At 51.2% G+C, this 25,204-nt stretch overlaps 9 protein-coding genes and 1 non-coding gene across 10 annotated transcripts; 3 read left to right on the forward strand and 7 right to left on the reverse strand.

Annotated features, from left to right (window-relative positions):
* Positions 1 to 156: 156 nt before the first annotated feature.
* BO83DRAFT_t15 lies at positions 157 to 228 on the reverse strand. Its single transcript has one exon. It is a non-coding gene; the product is annotated as a tRNA-Ala (tRNA).
* Positions 229 to 723: 495 nt separating this feature from the next.
* Positions 724 to 2,601, reverse strand: BO83DRAFT_443267 (MFS transporter; the record flags this gene model as incomplete). The annotated part of the gene is made up of 5 exons (XM_025536433.1): positions 724 to 948; positions 1,015 to 1,138; positions 1,199 to 1,445; positions 1,502 to 2,112; positions 2,177 to 2,601. 5 exons carry the CDS (start codon positions 2,599 to 2,601, stop codon positions 724 to 726), a joined length of 1,632 nt encoding a protein of 543 aa, XP_025393401.1.
* A 3,690-nt stretch (positions 2,602 to 6,291) lies between these two features.
* BO83DRAFT_374228 (FMN dependent dehydrogenase) lies at positions 6,292 to 7,667 on the forward strand. Its single transcript, XM_025530143.1, has one exon. It carries the CDS (start codon positions 6,368 to 6,370, stop codon positions 7,568 to 7,570), a length of 1,203 nt encoding a protein of 400 aa, XP_025393402.1. The 5' UTR covers positions 6,292 to 6,367; the 3' UTR covers positions 7,571 to 7,667.
* Positions 7,668 to 7,784: 117 nt separating this feature from the next.
* On the reverse strand, positions 7,785 to 10,649 carry BO83DRAFT_443269 (putative endoglucanase; the record flags this gene model as incomplete). The annotated part of the gene is made up of 7 exons (XM_025536434.1): positions 7,785 to 7,826; positions 7,873 to 9,675; positions 9,725 to 9,778; positions 9,828 to 10,068; positions 10,115 to 10,313; positions 10,357 to 10,501; positions 10,550 to 10,649. The coding sequence occupies 7 exons, from the start codon at positions 10,647 to 10,649 to the stop codon at positions 7,813 to 7,815; spliced, it is 2,556 nt and encodes an 851-aa protein (XP_025393403.1). The 3' UTR covers positions 7,785 to 7,812.
* Positions 10,650 to 12,385: 1,736 nt separating this feature from the next.
* On the forward strand, positions 12,386 to 13,763 carry BO83DRAFT_413334 (uncharacterized protein; the record flags this gene model as incomplete). Its single annotated transcript, XM_025534475.1, has 3 exons — positions 12,386 to 12,682; positions 12,734 to 12,770; positions 12,820 to 13,763. Exons 1-3 carry the CDS (start codon positions 12,473 to 12,475, stop codon positions 13,761 to 13,763), a joined length of 1,191 nt encoding a protein of 396 aa, XP_025393404.1. The 5' UTR covers positions 12,386 to 12,472.
* A 264-nt stretch (positions 13,764 to 14,027) lies between these two features.
* BO83DRAFT_443276 (uncharacterized protein) lies at positions 14,028 to 15,098 on the reverse strand. The gene has a single exon (XM_025536435.1). The coding sequence runs from the start codon at positions 14,833 to 14,835 to the stop codon at positions 14,272 to 14,274; it is 564 nt and encodes a 187-aa protein (XP_025393405.1). The 5' UTR covers positions 14,836 to 15,098; the 3' UTR covers positions 14,028 to 14,271.
* On the reverse strand, positions 14,990 to 16,078 carry BO83DRAFT_9175 (uncharacterized protein). The gene is made up of 2 exons (XM_025537705.1): positions 15,156 to 16,078; positions 14,990 to 15,093 (listed from the first exon to the last, which is right to left on the reverse strand). Exon 1 carries the CDS (start codon positions 15,930 to 15,932, stop codon positions 15,207 to 15,209), a length of 726 nt encoding a protein of 241 aa, XP_025393406.1. The 5' UTR covers positions 15,933 to 16,078; the 3' UTR covers positions 14,990 to 15,093; positions 15,156 to 15,206.
* A 950-nt stretch (positions 16,079 to 17,028) lies between these two features.
* On the reverse strand, positions 17,029 to 18,485 carry BO83DRAFT_443287 (flavin monoamine oxidase family protein; the record flags this gene model as incomplete). The annotated part of the gene is made up of 1 exon (XM_025536436.1): positions 17,029 to 18,485. Exon 1 carries the CDS (start codon positions 18,469 to 18,471, stop codon positions 17,029 to 17,031), a length of 1,443 nt encoding a protein of 480 aa, XP_025393407.1. The 5' UTR covers positions 18,472 to 18,485.
* Positions 18,486 to 18,728: 243 nt separating this feature from the next.
* BO83DRAFT_374229 (catalase/peroxidase) lies at positions 18,729 to 21,498 on the reverse strand. Its single transcript, XM_025530144.1, has one exon. It carries the CDS (start codon positions 21,104 to 21,106, stop codon positions 18,818 to 18,820), a length of 2,289 nt encoding a protein of 762 aa, XP_025393408.1. The 5' UTR covers positions 21,107 to 21,498; the 3' UTR covers positions 18,729 to 18,817.
* Positions 21,499 to 22,567: 1,069 nt separating this feature from the next.
* Positions 22,568 to 25,182, forward strand: BO83DRAFT_374230 (catalase R). Its single transcript, XM_025530145.1, has 5 exons — positions 22,568 to 22,955; positions 23,018 to 23,243; positions 23,307 to 23,722; positions 23,781 to 23,945; positions 23,997 to 25,182. The coding sequence occupies exons 1-5, from the start codon at positions 22,662 to 22,664 to the stop codon at positions 25,086 to 25,088; spliced, it is 2,193 nt and encodes a 730-aa protein (XP_025393409.1). The 5' UTR covers positions 22,568 to 22,661; the 3' UTR covers positions 25,089 to 25,182.
* The last annotated feature ends 22 nt before the right edge of the window (positions 25,183 to 25,204 follow it).

Consider the following 25,204-nt stretch of genomic DNA (forward strand, 5'->3'; position numbering starts at 1 on the left):
CTCTATTTATGTTCATATCACTAATAAAAATATGTCGCATGAGTCACAAAAAGCAAAATTTCAATATGGTCAAACTGACCTAGTTTTGATGGGTGGGTAGGTAGCATAGAGAGTTTGAGAGGAGAGGGGGGTGCGGGAGAAAAAAAAAACAAAAAATGGAGCTGAAGGGGATCGAACCCTTGACCTCTCGCATGCAAAGCGAGCGCTCTACCACTGAGCTACAACCCCAGTTGAGATACTTTCCTGATTGATCTAATGGTTCAGGAGATACTCAATCACTTTTCCCTTTCATTCACTGGGATCAATGAGCAAAAGTAAACAAGTGATATTCACAATAATCAATATATGTATGTATGTATATTCGCCCCCCCATCTATCTATCTATATATCATAGCAGTCATAACATGTCATATCATCTAGCAAGAAGGAACGATGAAAATCAAATCCCAAAAACCAATGATAATGTATAGCCCACTTTTCCGTCCCGCTGTTTCCCATCTATAACCCGTTGTATCCCATCCCATCTAGGGAGAAAAAGAAAGAAATAAGCAAGCAAGTAATGAAGTACCCTCTCACCAACACCAAACACAACAGATCTCAAATCACAATCAGTAAGAAGGGAATCATCGAAAAGCAAAACAAATAATGGGGTCAGAGAAGTGAATCGAAGGAAAAAGAAAAGAAGACAAAGAAAAGAAAAGAGAAAGAAAAAGAAAAGTCTACTTATATCGCGCAAACAGTATCATCCCTATCACCCGGCCCAATTCCCCTCCTGCTCACACTAAAGAATGCAATTATCAGGCCTAGACCAGCTAGACCGGCAGAGCACCACAATCCCGTGCGGTATTGATGCGCGAGATCATGTCCCTTTTTGATGTCTACTTCTTCAGCGACGGCCGCGGAGATGGCAAGGGCGACGCCGGAGCCGATTTGGAAGGCTGTGTTGAGCTATTTTCTTCATTAGTTCAGGGTTTCCAATGTGATGTAAGACGGGAAATAGGGGATGGAGCTTACCATTCCACCACATAGACTCTTCACATGCACCGGGACAGTAGTGAGAATGGCAGTGCTGGTGGTGACGAAGATGAGAGACACGGCAGTGATGCTGATCAGGGAGGTGGGGAGGACATTGACCCAGCTGGATGTAAATCATTAGCCAACATTCATTCATTCAGGGGATAGTGAGTGGATCACGTACAAACTGGTTTCCGGGCTGGATGTGATAGCGCTCGGGACTGGGGCGAGAACAGTGAGGATCAGCCCCGCCAGCAGGGTGTATTTCCCATTGACGTATTCGAGGGCCTTGCCGGTGCCCATGGAGGCGATGAAACCGATCACTCCCATGGGGAGGAAGCGGAGTGCGGTGTCGCCGGCGGACAGCTTGTCCACTTCTTGCGCCATTAGGACGATGTAGTAGATGACGTTTTGGTAGCTGCCGTAGCAGGCTGGAAGGGTAAGTTAGTTTTCTGTATGCAGAAAGATTAGAGGTGGAGGGACTCACTAAATCCTGCGATCCATAGACCAGCAAAGTTAGGGAGCTTCCACAAGCCCAGAGGCATCAGTGGGTACGAAATGAACTTCTCCCAGAGAGTAAAAGCCACCAGCAGGGCAACGGCTAGCACCAGAAGGACAATGATGAAGGGTGTGCCCCAGCCATAGGAGCCACCGCTGGACAGCACGAATTGGAGGAGAATCAGACCCGCAGTGGAGAGCATGGCGCCGACATAGTCCATCTTGGGCTTTTCCTTGCCAGCAAGGTTGTCCTTGGGAAGGACAATCGCACCCAGGATGCCTAGCGAGCCGGTGATGATGACAATGAAGTAGAAGATGTATCGCCATCCCAGAGAGGAAGTAAGGAAGCCACCAAAAATAAGACCCACGCAGAACCCCACAGTTCCGGAGGAAGCGTAGATGGACAGTGCGCGGGTCCGATCAAGACCACTGAAGTAGGAGCTGATGATTCCGATCGCTGAAGGCACAGTGAGCGCAGCTCCCATGCCCTGCAGACCGCGGAAGACTGTGAGTTGGATGAATGATTGGCCGAAGCCAATGGCCAGGGTCCATAGGGAGAGCCAGCTGAGACCCAGACAGAGGATCAACTTGCGACCATACCTGGATGAGAAAGTCTATAGTTAGCTTGGTGAAGGATATTGTCTCAAGGGGACATGGTACATACCGGTCGGAAAGAACACCCGCAAGGAGCAAGAACCCACCAAACGTAAGGGTGTATGCGGAGATCATCCATTGGAGATTGGTGTCCGACACGTCAAAGTTCTCTTGAATAGATGACAAAGCAACATTGGCACTGGTCATGAAGACATTGTCTAGGAATTGGGAGCCGGAGGTGACGAGCAGGATGAGGGCGCCTTTCCACGAGGCCAGACGACCAATTTCGGGACATGGTCCCAGCTTCGTGAGCTGCTTCTCTTCGATTGGGGTGGCAATACCCGATGAAGGCGTGCTACTGGCATCACCTAACGACGAGCCCGGACGAGAAAAGATAGTGAATTGGGGAAATTTGGAGGGAGTATCGCCGTCAAACTGCTGCGGCTGCGGCTGCTCCTGCGCGCGGCGGCCTCGCAAAAGATCGAAGATGGCCATTTTGATAGAGATTCTGAATTGAGGAACTACGAGACAGGGACAGCCGGGTCATTTTTTAAATAGTAGATTGGCGGGGCGCAAGGAAAAAAAGTCTGTAAAGAATCTGAGGAAAAAGTGGGTTCTCTCAGCTGGGGGAAGGCAGTGATGGTGTGGCATCGATAGACTTTCTCTCCGTCCACACTTCTTTTTCGGTCGCGCTCCGTGCCCTAATTTCTGGTGTTGCAGCATTTCTTCATCGATTGCGCGTCCAGCATAGTTCAGTTGACCCTGCCATTGCGTTTATCGCATTATCGCTAGTTTATTAATAGTCTACTGGCTTATCTGTCTCCTCCAGTCTCACCCTGCAGTGCGAAGTGCGACCACATTGTCTCTGGTGGATCAGGTCTGTGATTTCTCATTCGCCTCCCTGCTGAATAACACTACCACCCCCCATCCTTCTCCTCTTCCCTTTTCCAGACGGGGGTTACGACTCCAGCAGAGTCGAGTAACTGTTCACATGCTCGCCACAGAGTGGATCGTTACAACGATGCTATCGATAGTGGATTTACGGGGTGGATATCCAATGCTTTCTGCTCCACGATCGCCGCTTGACATGTGGTCTGTGAAGGGTCAATGAATGGATAGTAGTATTGCTTGGAAAGCTTGTGTGACCAGCTGTTCATCGATCGGCGACGTGGATTAAGCCTAGAAAGAAAAATACAACACCTCTAAAAAATTGGAATGGATTATTTTTCAACCAGTCAGCGAAACCTGATTGCGTGCTCCTTTGGTTTGAGAGTGTCTGGAATCCCTACTGTAGCACCCCTATCTCTATCTAGCCACTGATCACCGTCCGGATGAACCCGTGTGCGGCGGGAAGCTGATCCGGTCCCTTTTTCCCAATGCTTGCTTGCTTACTTGCTTGCTTTTTCTTCTTCTCCTTAGCCTTCCATCCCGAGACCCAAGCCGTCGCTCCCGTTGGGTCGATCGACAAATAGTGAGAAGCTTCAATGCCGAAACTATCGGGCCGAGACAACAACAAATCCACCGGGCCCTGAATGATTACCCTAACCGCCCTGACCGCATCCGGTAAAATCAGGACCCTGTTGCGCGACCGCTTTTTGATGTCCGCCATGTAAATAATCTCCGCACATTGCGTACTCAGGGGTAGGTAAGTATGTAGAGGATTCGTCATGATCACCATGATCACCCACTGATTCCCGCAAGGGTGGCTTTTTTGTCAGTACTTTGGAGGGGCTGAGAGGGGGAGAGATCAGAATGAGAGGTGGCAGATCCCCATAGTATGCACTTCAAGCAACAACCGTTTTAGCCAAGAGAGAGCGACATGTCCGTTGAACCCACAACTGTATACTAAATTAATGAAGCATTACAACCAACACAACCCTACGGGCTATCGCAGTCTCCACTAGTTGATTACTGATACTGTAATGCTATGGAGCTATTGATATTGAAGTATATAATCCACGCAGCTCGACAGCGTGGTCGTAAATCTCGCATTGACTGGCCCACGTTGAATGGACGGCGGGTCATAAAGAATAAAAAGAAAGAACTGAAAAAAGTCTGTCAGCGTAGTATATCAATAGTAGCGGTGATAGTGAAGCTAGAGATTTCCCTCACCAACCAACCAAAGTACTGCAATGAAAATCAGCTAGCGTGTCGAATTCCAGCCATATCGTTCTGTTATCGCCAGGAATCCATCCTCGGCAGACTTGCCCACGAAAAAATTGGCCAAGAAAACGGTGCCTAGATAACCCTGTTTTGACCAACAATCCCCATGTCTCAGATTCCCCTTGAATGAGATGACGACAGACAACCCGGATTCCAATGCCAGGGGCGCCCCCAACTTTCCAGGACGACTTGCCAATAATTCGATGTGGTGTATCACAAGCCCCACCAAACCGCGACTGAAAGGGCTGGTTCTCCAGGCTGACAGTTTTAATACTATAGCAAGTGAAGCGAAATTGGATGGTAGTGACGTACACTTCTGTGAGGTCATGCTTCAAAATTATGCTAGATCTGGTTATAAGTGTGATGGCTGAAACGCTAATCTCAATCGTCACCCACCCTCATCCTCCCTTGGGCTGACAGTCTGATTGATGATCAATGTCTTTTATGTCCATTCATTGCATGCATGCTTGGTGATCATTCTTCATCATGGAGTATGCGTTTAGGCAGAACTGTCAGGCCCCGGATGTTTGGCGGGAAGCTACGCCTTCTGCTTTTGCTGTCTGGGGCTGATATTGTCCGATATACCTGAGTGTCCCTGATACTTTTGTCATTAACGTGGGTGACTGTTTTCTCACGAGAATTATATGGCAGAAATGGCCGCTTCTAGCGCGCTATTAACTGAAGCATGCCCAAGCGACCGTACAAGGACCCGCAATCTACCGTATGGTAAGTTCTCCATAGACCAGGTCTGGTCAGTCAATAGCTATTATCCAAGACACTAAGGTAAACATAGGGATTAACAACTGGCAGTCGGCTATCGAGAACACACTGCTCAATTGGTTGCCTCTGGCTCCATCTCCACCACGCTCTCGTCAAGGCACCATACCCTAACGGGGCAGCGGACCGGACACGGGCGGAAGGCACCTGGACGGCAGCGGCGATGTGGATATCTCCAGCTAGTAGGAGCTGAGAGGTACAGTAAGTAGCAAAGATAAGGTTGAGGTGGCGGTGAGGGCTTTGTTTACCAATGTCTAGAAGGCTGAAGGGTGGGAGATGGCGATGAATGGGACCTTGAAGGCCTAGACAGAGTCTTAACGGGTGGATCACCAGTGGCGTTCTAGAGCATCAAAACTTTGAGCCAAGTCACGGATGATCCACATCGCCCCACTGTGCCACGGACCATCCGGACTTTCCTGCTGGCTATTTGGCTATCTCGTTGATGGAGTTAAGAGGGTCTGTTTGGCACCAGTGTGATCCTTTCATGGGATGATAGTGGTTGTGTTGCTGACAGCGTTGTTCGCTCCACAACCATTGCAGTGGCAGATGTCCTCAGAATTTACCGATTCGACGGGGATGGACATCCTACCATGGAGGAGGAGATACCAGTGTACTCGAATAGGAAAGCAAGGACATCCTATATTGTGCTGATGATAATGGGCTTAGCAAAGGGTAAATTTCCCCTGTCTTTCGTGGTAACGAACCCTTATTTTACCCATACCCGATGCAGAAATCCAACCGTCCGTCAGGCTGTATAGTGAAGCGATTTCTTCTCTGAGTGGTAAGGGTCCAATAGTACCTTGTACATTAAACGAGGACTTATCTACTCAGGGCAACATAACAACTACAAGAGATGACCAATGGGTTGTTGGATAATTTACCTAACCTGACCGAGAAAAGGTGGGTGTCGAGACAAGCGCTGCAGACGGGTAAGATGCCTCTTAGGAAACACCGCCGCAGGACCCTACAAGGACTCACCCGAGCCCGTACGCGACTACTATGTCACAAGTATAGATCTCTTACCTTCTATAGTGCCGCTCAGTATGGTGTCCTTATTCTACCAGGATAAATGTCCCTGAACTCAGTGCATGAACCGCTGCACATCCTCGGTGCCTGAGGATCCGCCCCACCCGCTCCATCCATGTCGTCATCGCTGATATCAATCATCCTGGCTAAAAACCTGAAATGCAACAGCTGTTGACACATATATCTCCCAAATACACTCTCATAACTCCTTTCCCTTCTTAAAACTCATACAACCTTTACTCCTTCCTACACTCTTACATATACAAACCCCAGAACACAAAAACATAACGCCAAAATGTCACCCTCACCCTACGCCTACCAATCCGAAGTGTACGCGCACGGCCTCCGCGACCAAAAGCCCGCTATAACCTTCATCCCCAGCGAATGGGAGAACCTCGCCCGCGGACGCCTCTCGGCCAATAGTTTCAGCTACGTACATGGGTCGGCAGGGACAGGCGAAACCGACCGCAAAAACCGGTCCGCATTCCAGAGCTGGTCCGTAATACCTTCCCGACTGGTCCCCTCGGCCAAGTTCCCCGATCTATCGACCACCCTCTTCGGCAAAACCTTCTCCTCGCCTATCGCCATCGCCCCCGTAGGGGTGCAAACTATCTTCCACCCAGAGGGTGAACGTGCCGTAGCGCGCGCCGCGGCGGAGCTGGATGTGCCGTATACGTTGAGCACGGCGACAGCGACCTCTACTGAGGATGTAGCGGAAGCAAACGGGGCGGATGGGAAGCGGTGGTTTCAGCTGTATTGGCCTGGGAATGAGCATAATGATATAACGGTTAGTTTGTTGGAGCGGGCGAAGAAGCATGGGTATGATGTGTTGGTTGTCACATTGGATACGTATATCTTAGGGTGGAGGCCAACAGATATGGATAATGGGTATAATCCGTTCCTGAGGGCGGATAGCATTGGGGTGGAGATGGGATTCAGTGATCCGGTGTTTAGGAAGCATTTCAAGGATAAATATGGGAAGGAGGTGGAGGAGGATAAGGGCACTGCTGCGGCGGAGTGGACGAAGATTGTATTCCCCGGGGTGTCACATTCGTGGGAGGATTTGGCGTTTTTGAAGGAGCATTGGGAGGGTCCGATTGTCTTGAAGGGGGTACAGAGTGTGGGGGATGCGAGGAGGGCGGTAGAGTATGGAATGCAGGGTATTGTTGTTTCGAATCATGGGGGCAGGCAGATGGATGGGGGCGTTGGGTCGTTGACGGTGTTGCCGGGGATTGTGGATGCCGTGGGGGAGCAGATTGAGGTGTTGTTTGATTCCGGGGTGAGGTGTGGTGCGGATGTGATGAAGGCGCTGGCGTTGGGGGCCAAGATGGTGCTGGTGGGTAGGCCGTATGTTTATGGGTTGGCGATTGCTGGGGAGGAGGGGGTAAGGCATGTGTTGAGGAGTTTGCTGGGTGAGTTGCAGTTGTCGTTGCATTTGGGGGGGATAAGGAGTGTGAGCAAGGAGGATTTGAATAGGGAGTGTTTGGTGAGGGAGTAGATGTGTGCTACGCGGGTGGTATATGTGGTATGGAAGGGATGGACATGATGTCCTCATATCAGCGCATTGCAGTAGATTAACGCATACTAGGCCATCGATAAGCATTTATTATTAAGAACTTACGAAGCAGACCAGTTGCATAACTCGGAGTACTACGAATTCGGTTGGTTCAGTATCGATGTCAAAATATACTTTCGATATCAATAATCATCATCAACCCTCCCTACCCCTACTACGACCACTCAACCCGCCAGACCTGCAATATTCAGTCTCCATGCATCCAATGTCAAGGAATAACTTACACTGCGAATAATACTCATTCTCATACGTGCACGTCCAACCACTCGGACACTGCGTCGCTCCCGTATACCCGCTGCCACCACACTGCCCATACGCTGACGCCGTCCCAGTAGCAGTCGATGTCGTCGAAGTAGTCGAACTACTCGACTTCGTAGTCGTCGTCAAGGTCGTCGACTTAATACTGCTCGTAGTGATAGTTGTAGCCGTACTCTTTGTGCTCGAAATCGTTGTGCTCGTACCTACCTTAGAAGTCGAAGTTGAGGTCGAAGTCTTCACCGCCGTCGACGAAGCACTAGATGCAGTAGCAGTCGCACTCGGAAGACTACCACTCGGATCGCCATAGAATATCCCCCGTCCATTCGTCCCAACAAATACCCTTCCATAGTTCTGCAAATCACCATTAACGACATTCGCCGATGCAGCCCCGAATCCGTGCTCGGCGTCGGAGATTATCTGCCAATTGACACCTTGATCTTCTGTTTTGAAGAGACCCGTGACGCCATCGACGGTGAAGAAGCCGAATAGCACGGGGTAATCACTGTCGGAAGCGGGCTTGCCAAATCCGAAGCTCCATCCCTCCGTGCATCCACTTCCAATCTGAGTGAAGGACTTGCCGTAGTTGGTTGAGTGGAAGAGGCCTGTGTCAGTACTGACCCAGACGTCACCAGCAAGGGAGGGATGCGCGCGGATGGCGTTGGCGGTTGTGCTACTGCCGAGGGTGGCGGTGACGGTAAAGGTCTCCGCGGTGTCAGATGAAAGGTAGAAAGAGGAGCCGGACGCTCCGTAGAAGTAGGAGTTGTTAGCCTTGTCAGAGGCGATGACAGCTCCAGAGGGGAGAGAAGAGACTGCGCTGAGGGTAGCCGAGCTCTTGGAGCGATAGGCGCCGTCGCTGTTCATGAGCAGGATGGTGTCGGCGTCTGCGGAGAGGGCGACTTGGCCGGTCGCAGTTGAGGAAGAGGCGGCGTAGTCGGCGTACCAGGACTCACCGAAGCTGGAAGATAAAGCGAGGGTGGGATCGGAGTCACTGGATCCAGAACGAACGATGTTTGCGGGGTTGTTGCCGGCATAGTCGATACCGTTGGTTGACCCGTAGGTCGGGGTGTGGTAGTATTGTGAAGGAGCGGTGGTGAGGGAAGTGTGGTAGAAACCGCCGTCATCGCCGACCGCAGAAAGGAGGGCAGGACCGCCCGGGGGAGTAATGAGACCTAGGACAGCCATCTCTTCGATGCCTACGGCGAGGGACTCGATGGTTACGTTATGCGAGCTGTCCCAGTTCTGTAGGTCGTGGCCACCGTAGATGGTCGCGCCAGTACCGTAAAGCCAGTGGTCAGAGTCGAAGGGGTCAATGGCGAGGGCTTCGACCATCCACCCGACGCGGACTGGGAACTCGTCCGTTGAGGTGTCGTCTTGTAGCCACGGGGCGTTGGAGATGTCATACGAGTAGTAGTAGTTGATGCTGGGATAGCCATTCCAAGCCCAGATAGGTGACCAAGTTGTTCCTGAATCTTTACTACGCCAGATCAACTCATCGGGCCACCAGCAGTTGAGAGCTGCTACCATGACGGTTCCAGGAACCTGGAGGTCGATTGCTAGTCCACCATAGCCATAGTAGGTGTCCGCCATAGACGTCGGGCTGATGTCGGTCCAGGTGCCGCTGGTGATGTTATATTTGTGGACAGTGCCATTGGTGCCGTCATACGGGCCGGCGCCGTTAGAGTAGGAGATATAGAGAGTGTGCTCGGATGGTGACAGAACACCTTTGTGGGGGAGGAAGCCATACGATGGCTCTCCGGACACCCAAGCCCCTGTGATTGTTGGTTGAAGTTTGTGAAAAAGAGAATTAGAAGTGCTTACAAGTTTCACCAGCATCTTCAGAAACAAAGACTGATTCTCCAGTGTCCACCACGCCTGTTACTGTCAATGAACTGCCCTGAAGGATCTGGAGTCTTTAACATACCGACAAAGATGCGCGGAGTCGGAGAGCCACTGGACCCTGAGGTCGAGTCGAAGGTGACCCAGGCAATTCCTACCGGATCAGACGTGTAGGTGGAGCTGGAGTCTTGGAAATAAGTGCCAGTCCACTTAAAGGCAGTCACGTTCGACCATGTCGCGCCATAGTCCGTGCTCTTCCACAAGCCATTGCCACTGCGGGCTCCAAAGTACAAGATGCTGTTGTCGTTCGGGTCCACGGCCAGTCGCTGCAGTGGTCAGTGTATGCTTGCAAGAAACAGACATGGGCCATACTTCGCCAACGCCCCGACCGGGCATATTCCCTCCAACTTTGAAGGGAAGCTTTGTCTCCTCCCAGGTATCGCCCTGGTCGGTTGACCGCAGGATCGAGCCGTCATTGGGATCCCAGTCGTTGGTGTACATGCCTACTGCAACATACACTCGGTCGGTATCAACGGGATCAGTCGCGATCGCATCAATACCCCAGTCGTGCCTGAACAGTGAGCACGGGCATACCGTAGGAGGGGCTTACGTACCAATTGGAGTTGTTGGCCCAGTCCATCAAGGGAGTCCATGTATCATCCGAGTTCAACCGGTATGCACCGCCGATGTCGGTGCGAGCATACGCGACACCTTTGGCTGAAGGGTTGAACACGATGCCCGGCGTGAAGCCTCCGCCACCTGGGAACATTAGCTTGTTCATTCCCTATGCCGAAAAATAAATCATACCTCCTGTGACTACATTCTTCCAGGTATATTCCTGAGAATCGGCTGCCTGGACCGAGTCAATCAAGTAGCCTGCTGCCAGGGCTGTGAGTGTACGCCACATTGTGACTGCTGATTGCCTTGGTGCTACTGATAGATTGTCAATCCATGTGGGAGAGCATGAAGCTTATATAACTAGCAGGTTCAAGTGCCGGAGCTGTTCTTCAGGCACAATGCTACAAACAACGATGTTAGCACATGCGTGACATGCAGCTGGCCCTGCGTTAGTGATTCGAACGGACATGCTATACCTGACCTGGAACGGACCAAGGCATTGTGTGGTCAGACGGACGAATCTTAACCTGCGAAGTGATGGATGATCTGATTCTGTGGATGCAGAGACGAGGACATATATCCGGAGAAAGGACCGAATAGCCGAATAGATTAATTATGAGGAGGTTTGGGGCAGATGTTGCTGCGTGACTGATTCATCACGGAGCAGCCTCCGACATAATAGCCATCAACATCTTGACAGAGGGCCTTAGACTTGGCTAATATCCGCGTGTGTTCGGACAGTACTCATAGGATCATGATGCAATACTCTTCATAGAAGCTGTGAACTGTTTGACATTCATAGGGCATTGCCGGAGACAGAATGAGCTCTGATTGGCGGAACAACGAGCTGCAGATGAGGATGAATGCATGCCAGTCTGATGGCACGCAGTCCCGGACAGGCACGGTCGGGTATTTCTCCTGACGCCTGCAGGGCTAGCGCAGCCATGTTAGCTTTTAGACCCGAACGACCTTTTCCAGTTGAAATTCACACAAAATGTGCAGTTGGCTTTCGTCTTGCCCAAAGGAGTACTCAGGTAAAGCATGTCTCAGTGAAAGAGGGCTTGGCAGCTATGACTCGCCTGGTACCCGGCCTGATAACTTGTCATATCCGGAGCAGTAACTGCAAGGCCTGCCATAACATGCCGAAAGGCTCCACACTTCCAGACAAAAATTTGACTTGAGGCTTTTGCCGCTCGGTCGGAATAGACTCGATCCAGGTTTTTGTTCAGAGATTGGCCCTATGGCACTCCGACAGAGGGAAGTGGCGGGGAGCTAATATGAACACCCTCCAATAATGAACCATCTTCACACCCGTAACATGGACGTGACTTACGAATTAAATCATATTATTGGCAGTTAGCGAAGAATGCAATTTAAATTTTTTTTAAGTCATCGAATTGGGATCATGCTAGTGGGGACGTGACCAAGCCCCTTCGGCCGAAACTAAAGTGCGATCAAAGCTCCAAGCAAGGCCGGTAAAGCCATTAAAGTTACTGTGGACATCGTGATTTGATCAACGTCCTGGAACCATATCCGGCGAATAATGTCTACGGACGGTCACCACAAGAAGCAAGATAAAGAGTGAATCTTGAAGGTGCCTGTTGATCCATCAACGTCAAAACCGGCCCGTGCAATCAATCCGGGACTGAAGACCACAAGCCGGGATGAAATATTGATACGTCTACTGCCCTCACGCCACTGCGACATCCACCTGCAGGTTGATCCAGTTGACAGCAGGTGCCAGGACTACCACCTCTTCTTTGTGTGGGCGTTTCACCTGAAACGCCCCAGATCGACGGCCAATTTAGGGTTGCCGCCCCACAACGGACTGTCCCATTTTTGAGCTTCGGGGCCTTATTGGCTCCATCTAGTCATTGGTGTCATGGTTAAATTGATTCAGAGAATTTTTTCGTGTCATTTCCTGCTTGCATCCCTAATAGGGAGCCTTGTTTTGTGTATGTCATCTTTTTGCGCGTTGAGCTAAATATACAGACACTGGAGCTTATATTATGCTTGCTGTGGCAGGTATGTAAAGGATGCGTTTCCTGGTTTGTTGCACGTAGAGCTTGACTACAGGTCATCATCCTGTCAGTTCTATTCATTCCATTCAACATGCCAGGGGGGCTGCATCCACCACTTTCGGTCATGGAATCATGGCCTGCACGCAACACCATCAACCCGGAAACCCATGGGGCAGCGTCTATTGTGCTTCCAGTTATCTTCGGATCCATCGCCGTCACAGCAGTCATCCTTCGATTATGGGCTCGCTGTGTAATTCAGCGACAGGGTAAACTAGACGACATATTCATCGCATTAGCACTAGTAAGACAGGCGTCCCCCAATCACAACCCAATACCTTCTAACAACCCCCAGATCCCAGCCATAGGCCTCAACATCAGCTTCCCCCTCGGTACCCAAATCACTCCTCATCAACTCACCCGTACTAACCAACCACCCAGGAGCCTACAAATACGGCGAAAACCACCACGTCTGGGACAACACACTTCCCCAACTTCTCCAATCACGCAAACTCGCCATCGCACAAGAGCTCTTCTACATCCTCTCCTCGAGCTTCACCAAGATCTCGGTCCTTCTCTTCTATCGGCGCATGGGCCACCGTACCACCATCTCCCCTCGCCTCCTCAACATCATCTACATCAGCATCGCCAGCGTAGCAGCCTACACGCTCGCCTTCTTCATCGTGATCTGGGTCGCCTGTCGTCCCTTTTCGGCCTACTGGATGGAAGTCGATCCCGAGTATACCGCCACGCACAAATACACGTGCTACAATGAACCTGCTCATCTCATCGCCGCGACGTTTATAAGTCTCTTGCAAGATATCGTAGCCACGACGCTACCCGCTGTGCTTTGCTGGGGCTTGCAGATGAGGTTGAGGCAGAAGCTGTTGCTCAATGGGGTGGTGTTTGGGTTGGGGTATTTGGCTGCTGTTGTGGCTGGGGTGAGGGTGTGGTTTATTTATCGGATGTTTTATGTGAGTTATGATGCCAGTTGGGAGGCTTGGTATTGTTGGGTGCTTGCTATGTTGGAGGTGGATGTTGCCGTGTGGTGTTCGTGTTTGCCTGGGGTTAATGTTTTTGTGAGGAGTGTGGGGTGTGGTGGGGTCAGGAAGGGGGGAAGTGGAAGTGGGAGTGGGGTGGGGTCGTGGAGTTGGAGTGTTGGGAGGAGACGGAGTTGGAGTTGGAAGTGGGTTAAGGAGGGGGGTGTGGGGGTTCATGTTAATACTAGGATGAGAGCCAATACTGTTGATGGGGAAGCAAGGGGGGTAAAGAATGAAGGGGGTGAGAGGGGGTCGAATGATACGGAGAGGGATCTTTTGGATAGGCAGGCTGGTAGTGTGGTTGAGTTGAAGGTGTATAAACAGGTGTCGGAGGGTGAGGTGTAACTTTTATACTATAGTACTGGCAATGAATAGAATTACTTGTTTCTACGGATATACCCATTGTTGCTGGGGATCTTCGTATCATTAAATACATGGAGGTCTTACAATATAGAAGTTATGGTTATCTTTGATTTAAGATGAGTACATAATAGCTACGCAGTCTGCTCGGAAAATATAGATTCATTAGTATTTAATTGATGAGAGTGTAAACAAATTTGAGTTTTCAATCTTCACCATATGTTTCCTCCTTACCAGCAAGAGACAAGGGCGTCTTTGGTGGAATACATTTGCAGATGATGTACAACAAAAACATCTTCATGACACTCCGCGAACGTGAATACTTCAGAACCCAGATGCAAATCCTGCGTACAGCAGAAGGATTGCTAAATAGTAAATAGCTTGCCGAGCTAACAGCTGCGAGACTGAATTTATCAGCCATGACTGTTTGACGCATCTTTCAAAAGACAGCTGCTAGATGATCTTGATAGCTGGTAGCCGTCAAACATTCTTTTCAGGAAATGATGTGTGAGACTACTGGCATGGTCAATGAAACACACAATTTAGCTAAGTGGTCAATGGGAATAGTGAAGAACCAAGGTGAAAGCGCAAGCAGTCGAAGAACGTGAATGCCTCTGTCACACAAGTAATCGAGCCAACTTCGATAAACGCTCTCCACGAGTAAGTCACGGTTGAGACCCTCGTGCAGAAGACCTATCCAGTATCTTGAATCATGTATTTCTAGACTAGTTTGTTCCCTGTCCAGGAGCTTGGGTACAATATCAATGACGTAAATGGCACTTTGAGACAACATCTGTGTCGTTATTTCAACGTAATATGGGATCGAGGGCTTAGTTGCCGAGTGCTGCTCTCGCACTGAGTTCTTCAAGTCTTCGAACGTTGGCGTGTCATTACTTAGAGGAGGAAGGAACAAATAAGGTGTGAGGATAGTCCAATTGGAGTCGTAGCTCCAGCTGGGCTTTTCTATTCTAACATCCAATATGAATGAGTGACGGTTGTCATCCATGTCCTGAAGCCAAACAAAAACGTCTTCGGTGTCGAAGTTAAAATCTCTCATGGTTCTTTTGAAGACGACCCTCGAATCAGATTGCTCGCCAGGATTAGATGGGAGTATGTTCACTATCCCAAGATTGGGCGGAAGACCCCTAATAAAGATAGAATACCATGGGCGATTTACAGTTCCTGCATAGGTCGCATCAGTATCAGGGAAAACATAAAGCTGTTAGCGGGGCCATCTAAGCCAGGCTGCATGATCGGCCACGTAGTTCCCACGTCTGGGATCGCCAATAGGTATTGTCTATCTTCTCTATCTTCTCTGATGGCACCGCTATTAGCCTAGTAGGATCTCTCTTCGTTTGGCACTGAAGGAAAACGAACCAGCCGTCTGAGAGCTCAAGAAGTGGCAGTTCTATGCTTAGGCCTTATTGGTCATCGAAAAGGAGGGGTCGGCTTTTTGACGTCGCATAGAACTATGTCGCCACAACCTCGAAATGCCGCTGGGGACTCAGCGAGTATTCCCGAGATGTTTGAGTCGTCTGTTTGCATTGCTCCAGAACATTCTGGAGAAGTTTCAAAGACTATGAAGAAGGAAACTATTCCCTCGAGCAATGACCGACGTATAGGTCGTTTATGACTCAAATCCTGTTCTGGTGCTCTGTAGCTCCACGCAAACAATGACTGATCGTCGGAATATTTGATGATTTCTTCTTGTAATCTTCGAAAGGCAGCAGATCCTTCTCCATACAAGAGGGGCATGCTGACTTGTAAAATACCCAGCAAAGAATATGCCATGTCCTCTATTCGGCTTGTTTCACGGTTCGATGCCCAGCTCATTCGTTCCGCGATGCTTGTTGATATAAGCTCGAATTTGAGACTTTCACTGTTTTCACTGTACAGCCTCACTTGTAGAAAGGAGTGACTAATGCCAGTGATGTCACTTATAAGCCCAGCTAAAGTCCCCCTCTCGTATATGTCTGACCAATCTTGAGCCAGGAATAGCAAATGACATGGCGCAATAAGCTCCTGAAGGGTCCACCCTCGAGTGAACCATCGACTCCGCGAAAAGGCAGCTTCATCAAGCCCTTGATCGGTAATTGGAGGTACATCTGCTAAGTGAGCATAGCATATCTTAGACTTGGCGTACCATGCCATCATAAAGTTGATGGCTTCAGAAAGCTCGGAACTGCTGGTCTTAATCTATGCAGCATCTATCCACCCATACATAGCCTAGGCCATATTGCAGAGCCCGTTCACACGAATGCTTGATTTTGGCGTACCCCAATTTCTTGGTGGCAGTTGGCGTCTGCATGTCCTGGAAAGTGACTTCATCTTCTCCTCAGGTATGAGACAGGATGGCGTACCTGGGTATATTCTGGCCCACAAATTCCTCCAACCCGAGGGTTGTGGCGTGTATCAAGCGCATTGTCTTTGTTTAAAACGGTTTGCTTTCACAGTTCGGGAACCAAGCAGTGTCCGATACATAGAGGAGAGGATCCTCTGTGCGAGGTGGTCAAATAGAGGGGGAAAAGGATGTGAAGAACTCGCAAGAGACATGACTGCTCAACTTTCAGCTCAGCTGCCGAGCTGATATATGGTGGGGCATCAGTGCTTTTGTTTGCGGTGGGTCTGGCAGGCCTTCTTTCGCTATGATTTGACAGCGAGCCGCCCGGGCTATCAAAATGGCCAGCTGGCGGCCCATCGAACAGATCGCCGGAGCAATGAGATTAAACCAGAACCTTGCGGACTCTGTTCAGTTCACAGGGGTGATTTTCTAGGTTCCTGGACTTGCTCGGAGTAGTCTCCCATAGTCCTCTAGTCATGCGACTCGGTTGTCAGAACGACTGGTTGCGGTTATCTCGCATGATGTAGCAATATATGTTGGAACATTCGCCAAGTAGACCAAACCGATATATCGACACTATAGCCACCAAGCAGCAGGGGTAACTCAGATAGATGTCTCAACAATATATATCTTCGGTCCTAATAGAATTGGAGATTGTTTGAGAGAGTTAGTAGATAGTATGCGTGCGGTTCAGGGTTTCAGTACTATTAGGGCAATATATAAACTGAGCAGACGAAGTTCATAATACTACTGCGGACGGGGTCGACCACCACTTGACTGTTCCATGAAACTACCATGAAGTTATGAAAACAGCAACTGCCATTCGTCGCCACGACCATATAGACGACTCCCTTGCCTATAATAATAATACCCCAATATCCTCTGAACAAAGGAACTGAGAACAACTGGTCACTCCAACGATCTCAACACCTCCGCCGCCACATGTTCTCCCGACCGAACAGCCCCATCCATATACCCAGTCCAATAGTATGACGCCTCCGTACCAGCAAAGTAAATCCCACCCACAGACTCCCTCAAATACTCACCATAATCAGTGAGCACACTAGGAGGCGCAAAAGCGACTGGTCCACCGCGGGAATATTCCTCCCAGTCCCAGCGCTGAACAATCACATGGTCAGGATGCGCGGCTTGTAGACCAAACATACCCACGAAGCTGTCAACAACTGCTGCTTCAATCTCTGTCTGGTTCATCTTGTCCACTAGTCTCATGTCATCACCAACGATGAACCCCATGATAGCACCAACGGATTCATCAACCGGGGTGTTGTCGAACGTTATGTGGATGATGCCGGTATCGGCAAGTGCTTGCGCATTCAGCCCCTGCTCACGCCACCAAGGGGTTGGATAGATGGCGATTGCTTTGCCTATTGACCCCATGCCCATACGCTGAGTGAGTTGATCTCGTGCTGGGGGGAGAGGTGGGTCGTAGGAGATGCGTGCGGCCATGGGAGGGGACATTGCGACGATGACTCGCTTTGCTATGATCTGGGTCGCATCCGAGATGATCATGTATCGTCCATCGTGAAGTTGGACTCTTTGGACCGGGCTGCGGAGGTGGATGTTCTCTGTTCCCAGTTTATCCGCCAACCTCAACGCTATCAGCTGGGTCCCGCCAACTATCCTACTCTCCTGAGCACCTCCAACCACATCAATAAGCCGATCCAGAGTTCCCACCTCCGTCTCATTCCCACTTGCCGCGATATAAGCGAGCGTATACAGCAGCGAGGGCTCATTAGTCTCGGTAGCGAGAACCCCAGTAACGAATGTATCGAGGAGAAACTTCGCATCAGACAATGTAAGCTGCGAGGCGAAGAAGGTCCCCAGAGTCATGGTATCCCACATAGAGGCGTTAGGATGGTCCCATGGTGCCCGCACATCGATTTCGGCGGCGAGGGCATTGAGCTGCTGCTGGAGTGTTCCCACCTCGATCAAAGCCTCAGTGGCTAAGGGCGGGAGACTAGCACTACCCAATTCACATGTATAATTGGTAATTGTACCGTTTCTCAGAAAAGTGCAATTTCCTGTGTTATAGGTTGGATAGGTAACTAGCCCCAGTTCAGCTGCAAGCGCTAGGACTCGGTCCTGCGTTGGACCCACAAACTCGGCCCCAACTTCCTCGACAATACCGTCAGGAAGTTCGACATTCAGGACACGACCTCCGACACGATTGCGGGCTTCAAGTATGGCAAAGGTTTTACCAGCGGCGCCGATGTCTTTTGCTGCGGAGAGGCCGGATAAGCCTGCGCCGATGATTGCAACGTCCACTTCCGAGACGGAGAAGGCTGCTGCGAAGAGGGAGATGAGGAGTAGAATAAGGAGATGGAGAGTCATAGCTTTTGAGGTTGATATCATCTGCTGAGATCAAGAAATCCGAGCTTTGTCTCAACAGGCCGGCCAGGTCAGTCTCTTGACGGCTCGACAGCTCGACAATATAACCCGAGAGTGGCTTGTGACCTGCCCGATTGAAAACCCGCCGGGACAACAGAGTATCGGTAGGAAGGCGCAACTGTGCAACCTTAAGATGGAAGTAACTTTACATGGCATTCGTTTACATTAGATTCATCATTGCATAAGGTATGTTTGACCAATTAATAACGGTGAGATCCAAGTAGTGTCATTAATCAACTATTTCATTACTCATGCTAACTAAATCAATTTGAACGGATGCAAGCACTATTCACAGCTTGGAGCGTGCAATACTCGAGGTCTTCAGGTCAAACCGGTCCAGATTCATGACCTTATCCCAAGCGGTGACAAAGTCTTTGACAAACTTTTCCTGTCCATCCGAGCTTCCATAGACCTCAGCCAGAGCGCGAAGCTCAGCATGCGAGCCAAAGACCAGATCCGCCCGAGTCGCCGTCCACTTGGGCTGACCCGTCTTACGATCCGTACCCTCGTACAGATCGCGACCACCATCCTTAGCCTTCCAGGCCGTGTTCATGTCAAGGACGTTGGTGAAAAATTCATTTGTCAAGCGACCAGGAGTGGAGGTGAAGACACCATGCTTCGATCCATCGTAGTTGGTGTTCAGGACGCGCAGGCCACCCACCAGGACGGTCATCTCGGGCGCAGTGAGCGTCAACAGGTGTGCCTTGTCGACGAGATAGTGTTCGGCGCGCACCCGAGACGAGGACTTTCCATAGTTGCGGAATCCATCAGCCACAGGCTCGAGGTGAGAGAAAGATTCCACCTCGGTCTGCTCTTGACTGGCGTCCATACGGCCGGGGGTGAAGGGAACGGTGATGGATTGGCCGGCCTCTTGGGCAGCCTTTTCAATAGCCGCGCAACCAGCCAGGACGATGAGATCGGCGAGGGAGATCTTCTTACCAGTTGAGCAATTCCGGTCGTTAAAGTCCTTCTGAATCTTCTCGAGCGCGGACAAGGTCTCCTCCAGCCATGGCTGGTTGTTGACCTCCCACTGGCGCTGTGGTGTCAGGCGGATGCGGGCACCGTTCGCACCACCGCGCTTGTCGGTACCGCGGAAGGTCGATGCAGAAGCCCAGGCGGTGGAAACAAACTTGGACTTGTCCAGTCCAGTGTCGAGAATAGTGCGCTTCAAAGCAGCGATGTCGTTCGCATCAACCAGAGTGTGGTTGACAGCCGGGATGGGGTCCTGCCAGATCAGATCCTCGGTTGGTGCCTCGGGCCCAATGTACCGGGTTCGGGGACCCATGTCACGGTGGAGAAGCTTGAACCAAGCACGAGAGAAAGCATCGGCGAACTGGTCAGGGTTCTCCAAGAAGCGCCGCGAGATCTTCTCGTAGGTGGGATCGTAACGGAGCGACAAATCGGTGGTCAGCATCTTAGGCAGGTGCTTCTTGGAGGGGTCATAGGCATCGGGAATGATGGCCTCGGTGTTCTTGGCCTGCCACTGGTTGGCGCCCGCAGGACTCTTGGTGAGTTCCCAGTCGAAGCGGAACAAGTATTCGAGGAACGCATGGCTCCACTTGGTGGGAGTCTTGGTCCAGGTCACTTCGATACCGCTGGTGATAGCGTGTGGCCCTTTGCCGGACTGGTAGCGGTTGGACCAGCCCAACCCTTGGTTTTCGAGACCAGCAGCAGCGGGTTCAACATCGACATTATCCGATGGAGCGGCACCGTGTGTCTTGCCAAAACTGTGGCCACCAGCGATCAGAGCGACCGTCTCTTCGTCGTTCATTCCCATGCGACCGAAGGTGGTGCGGATGTCGCGCGCGGCGGCAACCGGGTCTGGGTTGCCATCGGGACCCTCGGGATTAACGTAGATCAAACCCATGTGCGATGCAGCCAGCGGCTTCTCCAGATCGCGGGTGTGAATGTTGCGATGGGGTGGTTCGTCCCCAGAGAGCGCACCATGCTTGGTGACTCCCGGGAAGCCATCGGAGTAACGTACGTCGTTACCCATCCAGGTTGACTCTCCTCCCCAGTAGACCGACTCGTCTGCCTCCCATGTGTCTGCACGACCACCGGAAAATCCATATGTCTTGAAGCCCATCGACTCCAGGGCTACATTGCCGGCCAGCAGCATCAAGTCCGCCCAGGAAATCTTTGCTCCGTACTTCTGCTTGATGGGCCACAGCAAGCGACGAGCCTTGTCCAAGCTAGCATTGTCAGGCCAGCTGTTGAGAGGAGCGAACCGTTGTTGACCCTGACCACCACCACCGCGGCCATCGAAGACCCGGTAGGTACCGGCACTGTGCCAAGCCATGCGGATGAACAAGCCGCCATAGTGACCGAAATCAGCAGGCCACCAGTCTTGCGAGTCGGTCATCAAGGCATGAAGATCTTTCTTGACGGCATAGTAGTCGAGGCTGTTAAAAGCGGCGGTGTAGTCGAAGTCCCGCTCGTACGGGTTGGATGCTGGAGCATGCTGGCGAAGAATGGCCAGGTTCAACTGATCAGGCCACCAGTCAGTGTTGCGGGTGCCTCCACCAGCAACGTTGGCGTTAGACCTGCTTTGGCTAAAAGGACACTTAGCCTCGGCCATGGTTGGATATTAGATGTGGATATGCGGAGATGTGATGTCTATGGCAGATGTCTGATGGGATGGATGATGGTTCTCAGACAAAAATGATGATGCCACGATAAACTTTTCCAGTCACACCCTTGCCTGTCCCTGGGATGCACCTTATATAGGCTTTCCCCTCTGCACTTTCCCCTCATCAACCCCTCTCTGTCTGGCCCGAAATGGCCCGGTCACACGCCCTCGTAGCACCCGGATTGCGGCAGCTCGAATTCGCCGGATTACTCACCCCGCAAGGATCTGCAAATCCGGGGAGGTGCTTGGTCATCGGCTGCTGAGTCAAGGGATTGTAGCCAAGAACGATTGGAAAATTGAGGAAGTTTGGGTGCTGCCAGAGATGCAGAACGGCAACTGACTAAGAGTGGCAAGTGCGGGGAGAGAGCCAGCCAGCATCGAGGATTTGAGAGAGTTCAAGCCAGATTGGTGCTCAAGTGAAGGGCCGTGCGACGTCGCGCATCATGGTAGACGAACTAGATGCCTCCAGACTAGCCGTATTACCAAGGAGGTTTAGTGAAGAGACTCGTAGCGAACTACCCTCTGCATAATTCTGGGGGTTCCTTCACTAGGAGCATTTATTGATTAGTAGCAGTCATTATTCATCGTTTTCTCCCCACTGCTCCAGACCCGATCACGTGGCGGGTGATGACCTGACCAGCCCTTTCTCTAATAATTGTCATCTTTCCATCGGCGATCCTCCCACCCTCGATGACGCACCAGGTTAAAGGCATGGGATGATGACCGATTAATAACTGGGAGAGGTCCAGAGCTCAGAAACGTGCAGAAACCTCGTTCGCAACATGTAGATAGAGTGTCTGGGTAGCTGGTCTGGCTATGGAACCGGCGGAACGATCCAGATTCCGGGGATTACCAAGCAGCCGCACCAATCGGGCCACCAGCCCTAACCTCTTGAAACCAAGTCGGTGGAGATGATGATGTTCATCGGCTTGGCCTCTTACCAAGCAGCGTGTGTCCAGAACCGCTTGCTGAAGTAACCCACGCCTAACCCACGGCCTTGGCATGCCTGCAAGCCACCCGCTCTCAGCGCATTTCTATTCGGCTTGCAGCAGGCACAACACTAAATCGCCGAAATTGGTATGACGCGAAGTCATTAGTAGCCCATAGAAATCCCATGTGCTAACTCAACGTGGGTGTACTTTCCGATTAGCCTCATGCAGAAGGTACTTGTTCTTGTCACCGAGTACCGGTTTGTCACTTATTGTGGTGATCTATCTTGATTGAGCCCATTGTGTTCCTCGTTTCATCACATCGAGTGATCAACATTGCATGACCCTGGTGGAGCCCCTTCGTCTCCCCAACAGGAGGGTCCGGATTACCAAGTCCCGACACCGTTTGGCTGTAAATCGACTCAAATTCTGGATTTGTAGCTTAACTAAGACGCGTGGGCTGTTTACCGGCCTCGCCATGGAAGCCGATATAAGGACCCGAGAGGACTTCCCTTGGTGAGGCTTCTCGAAAGATCCCAGCATTCTGAATTCTTTTCGTCTTCGATTCCTCCGCCATGCGTCATTTCTGGCTTTTGCCAGCTGTTGCTGGTATCGCTGGGGCTCAATGCCCCTATCTGTCGGGTGAAATGAGTTTCACCCAGGAGCAGGACAATGCTGGCGATACCATTGAGGTCACGGAACAGACCATTGACAACACTCTCTATGTCAATGACACTGGTAGCTACATGACTACCGACTTTGGGACCCCGATCTCCGACCAGTACAGTCTCAAGGCCGGTCGCCGTGGACCTACCCTGTTGGAGGACTTTATCTTCCGTCAGAAGCTCCAACGGTTCGACCATGAGCGTGTAAGTATAGTAGCTGTCACAGTGTTTAACAATGAATTGACCAAGTTTTCTTGTTCAATTAGGTCCCCGAGCGTGTCGTCCACGCCCGTGGTGCCGGTGCATACGGTACTTTCAAGTCCTACGCCGACTGGTCCAACGTCACGGCTGCCGATTTCTTGAGTGCCAATGACAAGGAGACCCCCATGTTCTGTCGCTTCTCTACTGTTGTCGGTTTCCGTGGAAGTGTTGATACCGCGCGTGATGTTCACGGTCATGCTTGTCGGTTCTACACTGACGAGGGTAACTATGGTATGCTTGATATGACAACACAATAACAATTGTTATACATGCTAACGATTATGTCTCTTCTAGACATCGTCGGAATCAACTTTGCCCCTTTCTTCATCCAGGATGCCATCCAGTTTCCCGATCTCGTCCACGCCATCAAGCCCATGCCCAACAATGAGATCCCTCAGGCCGCAACTGCACACACTTCCGCTTGGGACTTCTTCAGCCAGCAGAGCACTGCCCTCCACAGTGCCTTGTGGCTGATGTCTGGTAACGGTATTCCTCGTTCTTTCCGCCACATGAACGGATACGGTGTCCACAGCTTCCGCTTTGTCGCTGCCAATGGCACCTCCAAGGTGGTTCGCTACCGCTGGAAGTCCCAGCAGGGTGTTGCCAGTCTGGTGTGGGATGAAGCTCAGGCTGCTGCTGGTAAGAACAGCGACTACCACCGTCAGGATCTGTACAATGCGATCGCCAACGGTCACTACCCCAAATACGAGGTTAGTCCCCAATCCGGCTCCTGTTCACTCATAACCTCGGTCGCTGACAATCCTCTAGCTGCAAGCCCAGATCATGGATGAGGCTGACATGCTTCGCTTTGGCTTCGACCTCCTGGATCCCACCAAGCTGGTCCCTGAGGAGGTTGTCCCTTATACCCCTCTCGGAATGATGGAGCTCAACGCCAACCCCACCAACTACTTTGCTGAAGTTGAACAGGCTGGTGTATGTATCACCCGTTGCTTTAAGCTTCAAGTCAAATTCTAATTTCTATAGTTTCAACCCGGCCACGTTGTTCCTGGCATTGACTTCACCGATGACCCCCTGCTGCAAGGACGTCTGTTCTCCTACCTAGACACCCAGTTGACCCGTCACGGCGGTCCCAACTTTGAGCAAATCCCCGTCAACCGTCCCCGCAAGCCCGTCCACAACAACAACCGTGACGGATTTGGTCAGCAGCAGATCCCTACCAACAACTGGGCTTACACCCCCAACACTATGAGCAATGGCTACCCCATGCAAGCTAACCAGACCCACGGTCACGGCTTCTTCACCTCTCCTTACCGCTACGCCTCTGGCCACCTCATCCGCGAGCCCAGCCCGACCTTCCACGACCACTGGTCCCAGCCCGCCATGTTCTGGAACTCTCTGATCCCCGCTGAGCAGCAGATGGTTGTCAACGCCATTGTCTTTGAGAACTCCAAGGTCAACAGCCCCCACGTTCGCAAGAACGTTGTCAACCAGTTGAATATGGTCAACAACAACCTTGCTGTCCGTGTCGCCCGTGGTCTTGGTCTTGACGAGCCTTCCCCCAACCCGACCTACTACCACTCCAACAAGACCTCCAACGTCGGTACCTTCGGCAAGCCCCTCCTCAGCATCGAAGGTCTGCAGGTTGGCTTCCTCGCTTCCAACTCTCACCCTGAGTCCATCAAGCAGGGTCAGGCCATGGCCGCTCAGTTCTCTGCTGCTGGCGTCGACCTGAACATCGTCACCGAGGCCTACGCCGATGGTGTCAACACCACCTACGCTCTCTCTGACGCCATCAACTTTGATGCCCTTATTATCGCCGACGGTGTCCAGAGCCTCTTTGCCTCTCCCTCCCTCGCCAACCAGATGAACTCTACCGCCACCTCTACTCTCTACCCTCCTGCCAGACCTTACCAGATCCTGGTCGACTCTTTTAGGTACGGTAAGCCCGTGGCTGCTGTGGGTAGCGGTAGCGCTGCGCTCAAGAATGCTGGTATTGATACCTCCCGCTCTGGTGTGTACACTGGCTCGAGTGAGACCACTGAGAAGATCGCCAAGGAGGTCTTGAAGGGACTTTACACTTTCCGCTTTGTGGATCGGTTTGCCCTTGATGAGTAAGGGTGTTGTACATGTACTCATGATCATCATTGATTGTGATAGATCGCTTGATCGATATATTTATTTAAATAGAATGTACTAGACTGTACATATCTCTACTGATGTGTTGTGTTGCT

The sequence above is a fragment of the Aspergillus eucalypticola genome (genome assembly GCF_003184535.1).
Source record: "Aspergillus eucalypticola CBS 122712 chromosome Unknown BO83scaffold_1, whole genome shotgun sequence".
NCBI lineage: Eukaryota > Fungi > Ascomycota > Eurotiomycetes > Eurotiales > Aspergillaceae > Aspergillus > Aspergillus eucalypticola.